General features: G+C 45.1%; 1 protein-coding gene and 1 pseudogene across 1 annotated transcript; both read left to right on the top strand.

Moving 5' to 3' along the window:
* On the top strand, window positions 1–7525 carry LOC122491194 (carbonyl reductase [NADPH] 1-like). Its single transcript, XM_043593642.1, has 3 exons — window positions 1–354; window positions 910–1017; window positions 6841–7525. The coding sequence occupies exons 1-3, from the start codon at window positions 66–68 to the stop codon at window positions 7320–7322; spliced, it is 879 nt and encodes a 292-aa protein (XP_043449577.1). The 5' UTR covers window positions 1–65; the 3' UTR covers window positions 7323–7525.
* Window positions 7526–12028: 4503 nt separating this feature from the next.
* On the top strand, window positions 12029–13143 carry LOC122491192 (annotated as a pseudogene).
* The last annotated feature ends 1498 nt before the right edge of the window (window positions 13144–14641 follow it).

The raw sequence follows: 14641 nt of genomic DNA, 5'->3' as shown, positions 1-14641 counted from the left end.
GCCCTCGGTGTGGCCCACAGCACCATCGGCTCCACACACGGGCCTCCCTAGCAATCCACACAGTCATGTCGTCACACATCCGCGTAGCGCTGGTGACCGGGGCCAACAAGGGCATTGGCTTCGCCACCGTGCGCAACCTGTGCCGGCAGTTCTTCGGGGATGTGGTGCTTACGGCACGGGACGAGGCGCGGGGACGGGCGGCCGTGCAGCAGCTCCAGGGCGAGGGCCTGAGTCCGCGCTTCCACCTGCTGGACATCGACGACCTGCAGAGCATCCGCGCCCTGCGTGATTTCCTGCGCAAGGAGTACGGGGGCCTGGACGTGCTGGTCAACAACGCGGGCATTGCCTTTGATAGTAAGAACGTGGGAACTAACTCTTAGGCCAGGAGACCTCCCTTAGGGGACCAGCCAGGGTGGGTTTGGGGCTGGTGTCTAAACCGCTGCTCTGGGGTCCAGACCTCTGAGGGCCTCCCTAGGGAAGAAGATGGACTGGAGACACAGGGAGAGCAGGACCTTCCAGCAGTTGCAAGCATTTCCAGCCAGAGGACCTTGGCATTGTCATAGATTAGTCTCTCAGGGATGTCACCCAGGTTTTTGCAAGTGTCTCTCTGACTGAATCTGAGTCATTTGGTAAAGATTTAACCTATTTTGCAATAAACAACAACACATTTAAACAAGGATACACAGAAATACCATTGTGCATCCTTCCTTTAGCCTCCCCACAGAGTGCCCACTTACAAAGCTGCACAGCATCAACCAGCCAAATAATTCACACCCAGACAGTGGTGTTACCTAACACAGAAATTGCTGAAAATTCACCAGTTTGCACATAAAAAAAAGTTATTGTCACTTCATGGAATATTTTCACAAGGCTACTACTTACTAACCTATTCTCCTTCTCCCCTACAAGGTGGTGACCCCACCCCCTTACATATTCAAGCGCAACTGACATTGAAAACAAACTTCTTTGGTACTCGAGACATGTGCACAGAACTGCTGCCTCTAATGAAACCACAAGGTAGGTGTGACAACTCACAGCGGTACTGTTTCTGGAATGATCTGGCCCCCAACTCTCTGACCTCATCTACAGGCCCTGCTCCCTCTCCCTGCTGTGTCCCCACCTGCACAGGTGCCCTTCTCCTCAGGACTCTGTACACGTGTGTCCAGCAGCGAGCAGTGCCTTCTGTCCTGCTGGCCTTTCACAACTGGCTCTTTCTTCTCCTTCACATCTTCATTTCAAACTCTCCTCACAGAGGCCTTTTCTGCACTGTGTGCCCCTCACAGGTGCACTTCCTGGGGATTCCTTCCTGGACCCTTTCTTCTCCCTTTCCCTCCCTCTGAGGATTTAATGCAGGCTAGTGGAATTTTCACTATCCAAACATGTCAGGCTCCCCTAAAATCTGTCACCTGCCTAGGACATTCCCTAGAACATTCTCTTCCTGTCTCTCCTACTCCTCAGGATGCCCTCCCTTCCCTCCTCAAATCTGACCCTTCCTGCCCCTCACCCTCACCCCCATCTAAATATCTAAAACATGTCCAGATAACACTTGTGCTTTCCCAATATCATCCTGGTCACGGAACATTCCATCCACCCACCATGAAAAATGAGGTCACCATGCCCACCTCCTGATTGTCACTGACCAGGTCCTAGAGTTGTCCTATAGATTTTGTCCCCCAAGCTATCCTCATCCCAACTCTCCTCCAACAGAGACTCAGCTGTCGTTTCTGGACAATTGAAACCTTCCTAGAGACACTGTTTTTTCTCTTTTCCTTTATGTTATTCTCTCTACTCCCCGAGTGCTCACTTACTCCCAAAAGTCCTTCACGATCAAAGGCAGCCTGAGCACAACTTGTAGGGATCCGTCTTGTCAGACCTGCCAAAGTCCAGGCCCATCAACCTCCCTTCACCTTGATCATTGTTTGCACAAACAAACTGCCACAATTCCTTGGTTGTTAACTACTGCAATATTTACCCCCACATTAATGTGATGGGGGAACCACCACCCATTCAGTACACTGACTAAATAAGCCGACACTTTTAGAAAGATTAGGGTTTCTGGCTTGAATGAGTACGTGCATGTACAGTTTACCCTCAGTTCTGTCCCCATTCCCTCTTCATTCCTGGAAACTTCCATCACTTCTACCACTGGCTTCATTGGCACCCAAAGGGCAGCTCTCAAATGTCCCCCGACTCCTTTACTCACCACAACGTGGATGTGGGATGAGTTCTGTGTGCCAGCATCACATCCACCACCTTAAGGCAAAAATCACCCTTGTGGCTGACTGTTTTCTCACTGACTACAGAGTGTCACTGCCTGCTGTGTATTGGCCTCAGGCCTGAATGAGGAATGAGTGTTCTTCTGCATTTGCTAAGGCAGGCTCTAATCAAATATTGATCTTGCCTCAGGAAAACTAGACTCAGGGCCATGAAAATGCAAGCTCTGTTCTCAGTGTAAGACCAGGGTTCCCTTGCCTTTGGAAATAAGAGAGTTCTTCCATTATTTGAGGGGATGGCAGCCACAGTGGTTCATGTTATCAGGACATTATCCTCTTTGGGGAGACTATCTGGGAGAAGTCCTAGCTAGGGCAGCCAAAGGAAATGCTGTCCCTCCTCCCCCATACTTCAGAAACCAGGATACAAAGAACAATCTCCAATGACACCCACCAGTTCTCTGCGGGTCAGAACACATGCAAAAGGCCAACGTGTGCTCTGTTTTTAGGTATGTAAGGACAAGCCAAAAGACAGAATTGTGACTTTAGGGATGTTGAGAGATAGTACCTACTGATTCTTCTTATTTTTTTTAATCAATTAAACCAATACTCAACAAATTGAACCACCCATGCACCCCTCTCCTTATGTTTTTTTAAGTGTATTTATTTATTTTGAGAGCAAGAGTGCCAGTGGGGAGGGGCAAAGAGAGTAGAAGAGAGAATCCAAGCAAGCCCCATGCTTTCACTGCAGAGCCCAAAGAGGCCTTGAACTCATGAACCATGAGATCATGACCTGAGCAAAATTAAGAGTTAGACGCTTACCCAACTGAGCCACTCAGGCACTGCATTTCTTCGATATTAATTCTTTCTTCAATAACAGCTGTAGTTAATATTTTAGGCAGAAAACGAAGATAAGAATTTGCAACAACCAGGTGCCCAACACCAATCAGTCTAAAGCATGTAATTAGTATCAAAGTCATATAAATCCCTTCCCACATTCCATAACTTTTCATTCTCATTCCTATTCCTGAATTTGAAAGATATTCTCTTTAAAAGGATAAGCTGTTGTTATTCTTTTTGTCATAAATTACACTTATTTCAAAAATCTATTAAGATAGAAAGCACTCTAAGGAATTGAACAAACATTGAAAATATGAGCACTCTTTGCATCAGACATAAACTTAAAATAGTACGTAGAAATATGATCTTATTAAGGCTACTGTAACCAAGGAAACCTTACAGAAGTTGTTCTCAACCTTCCTTTGAGAAAGTACTGCTTTGCAATATCCCGTAGTCTGAAAAACCACTAGAGGAATTTGGTGGGAAAATTATAATAGTAAACATATCTCAGTCACACACACACTCTGACATATTGGTTCTATAAAGGATAGGTGGCTGGACATTTCTAGATGTGATGTGCTAGGCATTTTATATATGGTCCCCATTAAGAATCTGGAGGAATAATGGATTTCAAGGTCACAAGCACAGCTGGCTGAAGACCGAGGTCATGTGACATCCAAACTAGTGGTTCTTCCCACTACTCAAGGTCCTCAAATCATTTTCCCTACATATCCCTTCTTCAAATGAAGCCTTACCCAGTAAGGCAAGAGAAACAGAAAATAAAAGGACTCTGCTCTATTAGGCCAATGTCTTCCTTATGGCAAGACTCCCGGGTACCTCATGGAAAACCACAGGAGGCACATTTCAAAACTTGAAGTGTTTTCTGAAAAACCCTTATCAGTCAAGACACTAAAGAACTGGTCCTCTTGATATTAGAAAACATGGATCTTCCAGGGAATGTGACAAATGTTAAATCATCAAAGGTCATGAGAACCAGCTTGGGCTTACAGATTCTGAATAGCCTTGAGAGTCAAATGCTGCCCTTGAAGTTTGTGACCCCAGATGAGATGATGTCTAAAATACCTTGTGGTGTGGAGATCACTGTGGCTGTGCTTTAGGACACTGAAGTTTGGAGAGGGAGAGATGTTCCTAAATAGATCCCTGGCCACATACAGAGTAATGGCCTGGATAGACTATAAGCCTGAGACACACGCCAGCCCCACCAGAACAAGAGTCCTTTCGTATCTGGGTGACATGCTTTCACACTGATTGTGACGGGGCAATTCCTTTACACGCTACCTCATACAGGTCACACACTTACAGTCACACATCCAGTCTCTTTCGCACACACTCACATGCAGACATACGACACACTCAAATGCACTCACACACCCTTATCACAAGGTCTTATGGATGGTCCATAAACTTCTTTTCTTTTAAGTTTACTTACTTATATTTGACAGAGAGGGCACGAGTGAGGGAGGCAGAGAGCGAGAATGAGCATCCCAAGCAGGCTCCAAACTGTCAGCACAGAGCCCAACGTGGGGCTCCAACCCATGAACTGTGAGATCATGACCTGAGTTGAAATCAAGAATCAGTTGCTTAACTGACTAAGCCATCCAGGCGCCCCACCCTTAAACTTTGTAGCGCATGGGCTGTGTGCATTCCAGCGCAGAGTTCTCAAAATGACACACGAAAGCCATGAGTCTACTCTGGAGACATAATGTTTGGATCAGACACTTGGCTGTATAAACTCCATAAGTACTTCCTATTCCTGCACTTGTGTTTCCTGTCCTGAGCTGTCACACCAGAGGGTCTACCATCTCACCCAGCTCTGAGGTGAAGCCCGCTGACAGCCAGCCTGCCACTTGCAAATGTGGTCAGTGCAGGGGACAGGCCTGGGTTGAGGGAATGGTTGCAGCATCTACTATAAGGAATTTACCTACAAAACCTTTTACTCCCTGTCAGACTCCCTGAAATACACAGGTAAGCATTTTCACAGGTGATTCTAGACTTCCTGAGATAGACAATACAGAATAGACAAGAGGGCATCACTTCATTATACATTATACACAGCCTGCAGAAAGTTTGTAGAGTTTCTCCATCTAGTGTCTATAGTAAAGGTACATAAGAAAATGGCTCCAAGCCCCTATGAGTAAATGTTGCTGTCTTTCTGGTATACCAGTTACCCAGGGTGGGTTCCTCTGCCTCTGTCTTATTTCATAAACTTCTGTGTTTTGCAATTTTGAAACATTAATGTGTATTATTTTTATTTTGAGACAGGCAGATGATATTTTTAAAATAAAATAAATCTAATTAGTTAAGTAATCAAACATGAGAGGTGCTTACTAAACCATTTAACACATAAGTTCCGTTAAAGTGACACTTAACATGTTTTAGATGAAAGGAAGGACTGGAATAACTGACCCCTTTCTAAAAGGTGTTTATGTTAGAAAACTGTTACATTAATAAGGTACTTTCTAGAAATCATTTTAATTATCTGTAAACACCACCAATGAGAGTCACAGGGTCATGCATTATCTCTCCCACTGAACTTGTATGGCACTGACATTCCTTAGTGGGATGGAGCTCAGAGTTAAGTGACCATGACTGTCTTTCCCGGATATTTACATAAAATAGGGATAGTTTCCTAATTTATTGAAGCTCTTATTGTTTGTAAATTCTCATAATCTTTCTATTAGGCTAAAGATACTCATGTAGATGGAAAAATAGTAAACTATTTATACATGTCAATGTAAGTTCACATTTATGAATAATAACTATATTTTTGAAAAAGAATTAGTGAGAACTATGTGATTAACACTTTTAACCACTTTACTGAGATAAAATTCACACATCATACACTTCACCCATTTCAGGTATGCAATTCAGTGGAGTTTAGTAAATGGACAGAGGTGTGGAGCAATCACCGCTTCAAGATTAGCACACTGTCATCACCCCAAAGAGAACCTGGACCCTTAGCATCAGCCCTCTGGTCCTGCATTCCCACTGCCCTAAGCAACCTCCAATCTATTTTCTGCCTGAACATTTACTTTTCTGGACATCCCATATATAGAGAATCATATAATGAATAGTCTTTTGTGACTGGCCACTTTCTTTTGGGTAATGTTATCAAGATTCATCCATGTTGTAGCATTTCTTTTTATACCATCTCTTTAACACGTGACTCTTCCGTTGCCCCTCTCCATGACCTTATTGCCTGGTGTGTTCTCACTGCTCCTGAGTTGATGAAATCCCAACATAGAGTAAATAGCATGCACCTTAGCCCACTGAGGAGATTTGTTTTTACCTGGTTATAGCAGAAAGACAGCCCACAAAACCTATGCAGGTGCTCTCCTTCAAAAGGTCATCAATAAACTGATCAGTTGTTTGTTGGTTGATACACACTCATTCATAGAGCACTGGCCATGGGACCATAAGATGTTAAGATGGTCCCAAAGGGGACCTGTGAAGAAAAGTGTCTCTCTACTCATGATTGCAGTGAGCACCTACTTACTTTCTGGAGCACGTTCCTGTATAAGGGGCTGTCTTTTCCTTATGGGACATCTAGGCACTGCACTCCCCATTAGATCATTTTTCTGACATCCTCTGAGACATTATGAGTGTTACAAGGTTCAAGACTGTATTGTGTCCTTCACTTATATAGGAAGACTACATTCACACTCCTAGCAAACTGGTAATTGTCTCCCAAATAGACAAATCCAAGGGATTGTGGTATTCATCATTATTGTGCATGCCATTCTATGTAACTACTTGTGTTCTTTTTTAGGCAGAGTGGTCAATGTGTCTAGCATAATGAGCTTAGTAGCTCTTAAGAACTGCAACTCAGGAATGCAGCAGAAGTTCAGAAGTGAGACTATCACAGAGGAGGAGCTGGTGGGGCTCATGAACAAGTTTGTGGAAGACACAAAGAATGGGGTACACAGGAAGGAGGGCTGGCCTGATATGAGGGCATTCACATATGGAGTGTCAAAGATTGGTGTCACGGTTCTGTCCAGAATCCATGCCAGGAAACTGAGTGAGCAGAGGAGGGGAGACAGGATCCTCCTGAATGCCTGCTGCCCTGGGTGGGTGAGAACAGACATGGGTGGACCTACAGCCATTAAAAGCCTGGAAGAAGGAGCAGAGACTCCTGTCTACTTGGCCCTTTTGCCCTCGAATGCTAAGGGACCTCACGGGGAGTTTGTAATGGAGAAGAAAGTTGAACAATGGGCCCCCCCCTCTCAGTTCCCTCCATGGGTCCCATTATGATACTTCCATGATTTGACCATGAGATTACACTATCAGCAATGTCCTTGTCAAAGAAAAGAAAGAAAGAACCTTTATTTGTATCAAGTACTCACCTTGAATTAGCTACTATTTCTGTGAAGTCTTCTGTGATATATGAGAAGGAAAAGTGGACTTAATGACAATAGTGAATGAACATCATAGATGAATAAAGAGTTATAAGTAAATGTCCATGTGTGCAGCTTATTGCTTGCCAACCAGCCCAAAACACTAACAGAACCTAAGTTAGGTCAAGAGAAGGGACATTTTAACACAGGAGTTGATAAATATTAGTGAAAGAGCCACAGAGTGAATGTATTTGCCTTTGCAGGCCAATGGCTTCTGTTGGGCGTACTCATATCTGCTGTTGTAGCTTTAAAGTTACCAAAGATGATATATAAACCCATGAATGGGGATGGACTTCCCTTGCTAGCATACTTTATCAGCCTCTACTATGACATGTGCACCCCACCACAAAAAGACATTCTGTGGTCTCTTTAAATATCAAACTCACTGGGGAAAAACAATTTCAAGTTGTGAAAGGGAAGTAGGCTCTTACGATGCATCCATAAGACAACCTGAGACAAGGGAGAAAAGGAAATATGGATTGGTATCAATGAATATGAATTACCATCAAATCTCCTCAAGGCGAATGCACTATTCATGTACAGATAACGAGTCACCAAGTTTGTAACATTAACAAGGTCCAGAAAGATCTCTAGAGAACATAGAGGATAGTAAAATACTCGTCATAGATGAATCTGGTTTGGTTGATACATGGGTGTCTACCGTCCCAGTCTTTCCACATACCTCTTTCAAAGCTTTAAAGACAAACATCTGGAAACAAAAACGTCCTGGCCCTGCCACCTTATGGGGTGACCTTGAGCAAAATCCTGCATGTTGCTGTACATCGGTCTCCTAAGTGTACAATTCTGGGGAAGTCATAGGATTTCCATGAAGAGTAAATGAACTAATACAGGTGAACAGGCTGAAAACAAGGGTGATGCAAAGTGCCCCCTATAAGCATCCCCAGACTGGGGCTTGACACATCCAGGGCCCAGAGGGGAGCTTCTTACTGCCCCATACCCAGCCTGGCTCCTGGGGGCCTCCGTGAATGCCCATCACCTCCCGCCCCTCACAGAAGCATCCATGTTGTACAGACTTCCTCCCCTCATGATTATTTTTCAGTCTTCACCAGGGGTTTCAGGCTGACAGAAATGAGAACTGATGGGCCCTGCAAGCAAGGGTTGGGTCCATACTTTATGTCTTTCCCTTCGGGGGCGCTTGAGTGACTCAGTCAGTTGAGCGTCTAACTTTGGCTCAGGTCATTATCTCAAGGTTCACGAGCCCCACATGGGACTCTGCCATCAGCACAGAGCGCACTTCAGATCTCTCTCTCTCTCTCTCTCTCTCTCTCTCTCTCTGTCCCCCTCCCCTGCTCTTTCTCTTTTTCTCTCTTTCAGAATAAATAAACTTTAAACAACCTAAAAGTCTTTCCCTTCAAAGGGGCTATTAATTTTCTCTCTGTTATCTGGCTTTTCTAAACTGACCCATGAGGAGCATCAATGTCTAGGACAAAACAATAGCATGTCAACTGCTGGTTTGGAAATGTATCCCAGTATCACAGAGATCTCTTTTCCTTGATACCTTAAAAATAACACCAAATTATATATAACACTTATTAACTAAAACCTTGGTCTACACCAAATATAAGCACTTTATAACCATTAAAGCAGACATCCCAAGCAATTCCTCAGCCACAGTGAGCTTCACAAACATTCCCTCCCACTCGGGGCCCACTGGGAATCACACTGAGGGAGGAGTCCTGCCCACACCCAAGTCCCAGCACAGGACCTCATTCTCTGTATCTGTCTCTTGAGTTTCTACTGAGAAAGCAGGGGATCTGTGTCCTCAGAAGCACTTCCCTGTACAACCAGTTTCACTGCATCTTAGAAGAAGGCAAACTTTCCCATTCTACAGAGGAAGAAGGACACATTCCCAACACAATGGCTATATTCCTTTCTTCCTGATGGGGTTTTCCCAAAATATGTTTAGTTCTACTACCATGAATCTCTAGCTCCTATTAGCCTATGACTACCCATTTTCTTTCCGAGGAGCACATCAGTCCATCCTGAACCACTGCTGAGCTCAGAGGAAGGATCCTAAGAGTGGAGAGTTCTGGTTGGGTTTAAGATACAGACCTGGGAGAGACAGACCTGGTATAGCATCATTAGGGAACCATCTGGAACCTTTGGCCCCTTCTTTGATGGGTGATGGAGGCAGGGCCTCTAGCTCTAGGGGTAACATCCCCAGATACCAGAATACACCTGTGCCAGTGCACGGGGCCCACAGCACACCCCAAGTGTCTTACCATGTCTGCTTTCTGCACTCTAATGCCTCACTCAGCCTAGTAGACCTACAGCCATGTGGTGCTGGTGACTGGGCCCAACTAGGCTTCACCATCATGGGTGTTCTGTGCCAGCAGGTCTCGGGGAACATGATGCTCCCAACCATGCTTCCCCCTGCCTGACATCCATGACCTGCAGAGCAGCCATGCACTGCTTGACTTCCTACTCAAGGAGTGTGGGGGTCTGGAAGTGCTGGTCAACAACATGGGCATCGTCTTCCAACCCTCCTCTCTCTGTGTGATCTAGTCAGGTTAGTGGAACCTCACTACCTCCAGTTCATAAGGCCGGCCTAAAACCTATCACCTGCCTAGAATATTCCAGGATCTCCAGAGCACATATTTGTTTTCCTGCCTCTCCACCTGCACCTATGCCCTCCCTTCCTGCCTCAAATCCCTCTAACCCCATCTAAAACCAACATTTCCTGAGGACACTGCTTTTTCCATTTCCTCCATTCACTATAGCTTCTCTCTGGTTTGTGCTCCTCTGGAAGACTGCAACTTATTAACTAGATTCAGGACCTCCATCAATTTGGTGTTTCTGTGGGTAAACCAGGGATAGGACTTCCTACTCTGCCATCTTGCTGATGTTACTCTACAGATGCTTTTTGGCCTGAATCTCCCTGATTCTCTCTTCCCTGAATCTCCAGCCTGCAGGCCTCCCTGCTGATTTTGGACTCGTCAGCCTCCATAATTGTGAGTCATTCCTTACAATTCTTTAAAATAAATCACTCTCGCTCACTCTTTCCCTCTCTTCCTCTAAGCATGTGTATGCACACACACCCTATCAGTTCAGTTTGCTCTGGAGATTCTAGACTGATTAACACATGTGGCAAAAGAATAAATGTTACTCTATATTGTCACAAATGCATTAAGTTGGGATTTCAAGCAGTGGAACCCATCCTGGATTATCTTGGAGGGTCCTCGATGCCATCACATGTACCCTTATTTACAGAGGTGAGGAAGTTTTGAGGATGAAGAGGAGGCCTGTGAACATGGAAGCAGTGAGTGGACTGATGTAGCCATAAGCAAAGAAACACCTTTAGCCACCAGAAGGTGGAAGAGGTAAGGAAGAGTCTTCCCTAGAAACCAGAGAGTGCACAGTCCTGGAAGCACCTTGATTTCAGACCTCTGGCCTCTGGAGCTTCAAGAGACTAGATCGCTGTTGTTTTAACTGGGTACAGTTTGTAATCATTTGTTATGGTAGCCCCGGAAAAGTAAGATCCCCATGTTCCTTGTTTACTTAGCAGTTTGGCCACATTGGTGACTCAACGTAAGTTTTGGCAGATTACCTTAAAGATCCCCCAGGGAAAAACCTCTGGCATTTCTTCCTGGCAGCTCTCCCTAGGATTACCAGTTGTACCAAAGTATTGCTCTTGAAGAACAAAGAGTTCGGATGGTTCTTTGCCTTCAGTCAAAGGCAAGGAACACACACACTCAGCAATTATGTCTCCACTGCTCACTCGCTGTCTGTCTCTCTCTCTCTCAAAACTAAATAAACACACACACACACAAAAGAGGAGATCATGCTAGATCAGGAAGGGCCCTAAGTCCAATGACTGGTGTCTTTATAAAAAAGGAGGAGGACACAGAAGAGAAGGCAGGGGTTGGGATGATGTAACCACAAACCAAGGAATCCCAAGGAGTGCCAGTGACCACCTGAAGCTGGAAGAGGCAAGGAAGGATTCTTTGCTAGAGTTTTAAGAGGGAGAACGACCCCGTCAACACCTTGATATTGGACTTCTGCTCTCCAGAACCGTGAGAAAATACCTTTCTGTTAAGCCCCAGCTTGTATGATGGTCACAGAAATGGATCCAGACGCCATGTAGTTTGGCCACTAAACCACCAGAGGGCACTGTCTACCAACAAGTACTGCATACACAGACACTAGGACCCAAAAGAATTACTGAAGTTTACAGACACAACCATGCCGTGTTCAGATCAAACACTTGTACTTTTGATGATGGGAAACAACTTGTAATGTATCACTTAGAAAAATTACAACCGTTATCATCTTGCTGGATAATTTTGTGGCCTTTGCAACAACTTGGCTGGGAGCTTTTAAAGAACATCCTTGCCCTGCTGTCATTTTGTACCCCAGGGAGGGTATCTGTAGGATCAATTCCACCCCCCCCCCAAAAAAAAAAACACAAAAACAATTTCCCTTCCAGGAATAGATGCATGTCCTTCATTTCCATAGACAGGTCCTACTGGCTCTGAGGTGGCTACAAGGCTAGGTCGCAGTGAGTGTAAGTTCTGCCCCAGTCCTAGGTGGCCTTGGGCATCTTGGTGCTGAACTGGGGAAATCTGTGGTCTATCAAGAGACCAATGGAGAAGCAAGACTTGAAATAAAAGAATCTATTCATGGCCAAGATATTTTCATTATACAGACAAGAACCAGAGATGTGAATACAGCTGTGATGGAGTTACTGAGCATGGCTTAGGCACTGAAGACAGCCCGTGCCAGGAACATTACTAGAGTCATCCCTTATTTCCCCTACAGCAAGCAGAGCAAGGTGAGGAAGAGGGGTTCATTCCACTGTGTGTAAATTCTTGGTGAACACTCTGGCAAAAGCAGGTTTAACTCACATGATCACCAAAGATCTTCATCAAAAGTAAATACAAGGCGTTTGCAGCTTTCCCATGTACAACCTTAGAGCCTCACCCTTTGTGTTGCAGTATAACCAGGAAGAAATTGCGAATTACAGGAATGCGGTCATTGTAGCAAAGTCTCCTGATGCTGCCCAGTCATATGCTGAGAGACTCCATCTGGGGTTAGCTGTAATCCACGCAGAAGCCCAGGGTACAGAGCAGGACATGGATGAAGGTCGTCATTCTCCCCCAGTAGTCAAAAATGCTACTGTCCACCCAGGTCTGGAGTTGCCGCTGATGATGGCCAAAGACAAGCCGCCGATAACTGTAGTCAGAGATGATGGTGGGCACACTGCATGGTGGATGACATTACGGATGATGCAGGAAGATGTGTTGCTTCTGCGGAGACACTGAAAGAGAGAGGGTTTACAAGATCTATGTCATGGTCACTGATGGCATCCTGTCTGCAGAGGACCCTGCCTGAGTGAGGAGTCCTCCATTGATGAGGTGGTGGTGACGAATACTGTCCCTCATGGCATGCAGAAGCCACAGTGTCCCAAGATAGAGACTGCGGATATCAGTCTGATTCTTTCTGAAGCAATTCGGAGAATCCACAATGGGGAGTCCATGGCCTACCTTTTCCCGAAACATTACTGCGGAAGACTAGGTGCCACAGTTGCCTGGACTGTGGAGCTCCCGAGGAAAACGTGTGGAAAGCGGTGCCATCAACTTACATACAAAGTGTTTCCTTTCAGGGGAGGACTACAAACAGCCTGGAATCAGATGGTCTCTCTTGCCAGGTTTGGTAGGTAGGAGGCATTAAGATGGTCAAGGGGAAGACAGAGTTCATGGATAAATGGCCTGAAATGTCTGCCAGTGTCATTCTGTCCCTTAAACAAAAGTTACAGACACTTTCCTGAAAAGAATCTCCAAATCTTATTAATATGGAAAAGGGGCAAAAGGCAGATAAGGTCTTAACTCCGTAATTGGCAGTCGTTTCCACCGCAGAGACATGCGTGTGTCGATGTGGATCTTGATTAGGGAAGCTGAGTGCCCTGGCACTGTTGCCAGTCTAGTTGTCCTCTACCCGGTTAACCTCACACGAACCTTTTGTGGAAAACCCTAGTAGTCTGTGAGAAGCTGCTATGTCCACAGCCAGTGAACAACGAAGCATGTGTGGCACGACCCCTAGCAAGGAGGTCCGATTAGACAGTAGCATCCTTTCTCTCTCAATACCTGTGTTGCTCTTCAATGGAAAAGAAAAGAATCTGTGGTCTTCCTAGTCTGTTCACTACACTGCAGAGCTGCCCACTCTCCCGCCTTCATGGTGACTGACTTCTGTCCAGACTGTGCAGAAAACAATGCCTACAAAATAAAAGGTGTTCCAGGTCCACGGATGGTCCCAAACCCTAGACGTGAGGCTCCATCTGTACGTTCCACCCCCTTCCTGAGCATCAAAGTCAAATCAGTGTTGGAATATTGGACTTAAAAACCTAAAGTTTTAAAATATAGAACTAACCATATACTTTTTCTTGTGTGACAGGTGACACTTTTGTCAAGTGCATTACTTAGGGCTGCACTTGACCTTTCTATCCAGCATTTAAAATTACCTAGTCATCGGGTGTCTGGGTGGCTCAGTCGCTTAAGCATCAGACTCTTGATTTCAGCTCAGATCACGTTCTCATGGTTCGTGAGATCGAGCCCTGTGTCAGGCTCTTCAATGACAGCGTGGAGCCTGCTTGGGACTCTCTCTCTGTTCCTCCCCTGCATGTGTGCACGTGCATGCTCTTTCACTCTCTCAAAATTGGTAAAACATTTTTTAAAAATTAAAAAATTATAAAACACATGTTCATGCTCTCTCACTCTCTCACAATTGATAAACATTTTTTTAATTAAAAAATAAAATTTAAAAAAACATACAGGAACTAATTCCTCTGCAAAGAGGTAATAGTATGTTACATATTCACCAGAAATATACAGAAATGGTGGTTTCTCTAACCTTGGCAATACTGCTCTAGAACAAACAGTGGGGTGGGTCCTAAGGACAGGGCTAAGGGCCCTTAGACCATCATCTCCCAGTTCAGCTGCCTCACCAGTGTTATGGGTAATACAGATCCCCAGTCTTCCAGAAACTCTTCTCCAGCCTAGCATGGGCACAGTTGATTCCCTCTTCAGCCATGGAGTCCAGCCTCTCAGACACAGCCCTGATACTGGTTCATACCAACTGCAGGGAGAACGTCTTCCTCCAAGTCCACAGTGTTCCCAATAAGTATAAGCAGCACCCCTTTTCCCTGAGTCCCTCTGAATA

Source organism: Prionailurus bengalensis, chromosome C2, assembly GCF_016509475.1.
Source record: "Prionailurus bengalensis isolate Pbe53 chromosome C2, Fcat_Pben_1.1_paternal_pri, whole genome shotgun sequence".
Taxonomy (NCBI): Eukaryota; Metazoa; Chordata; class Mammalia; order Carnivora; family Felidae; genus Prionailurus; species Prionailurus bengalensis.
This window is presented reverse-complemented; position numbering and strand designations above follow the sequence as displayed.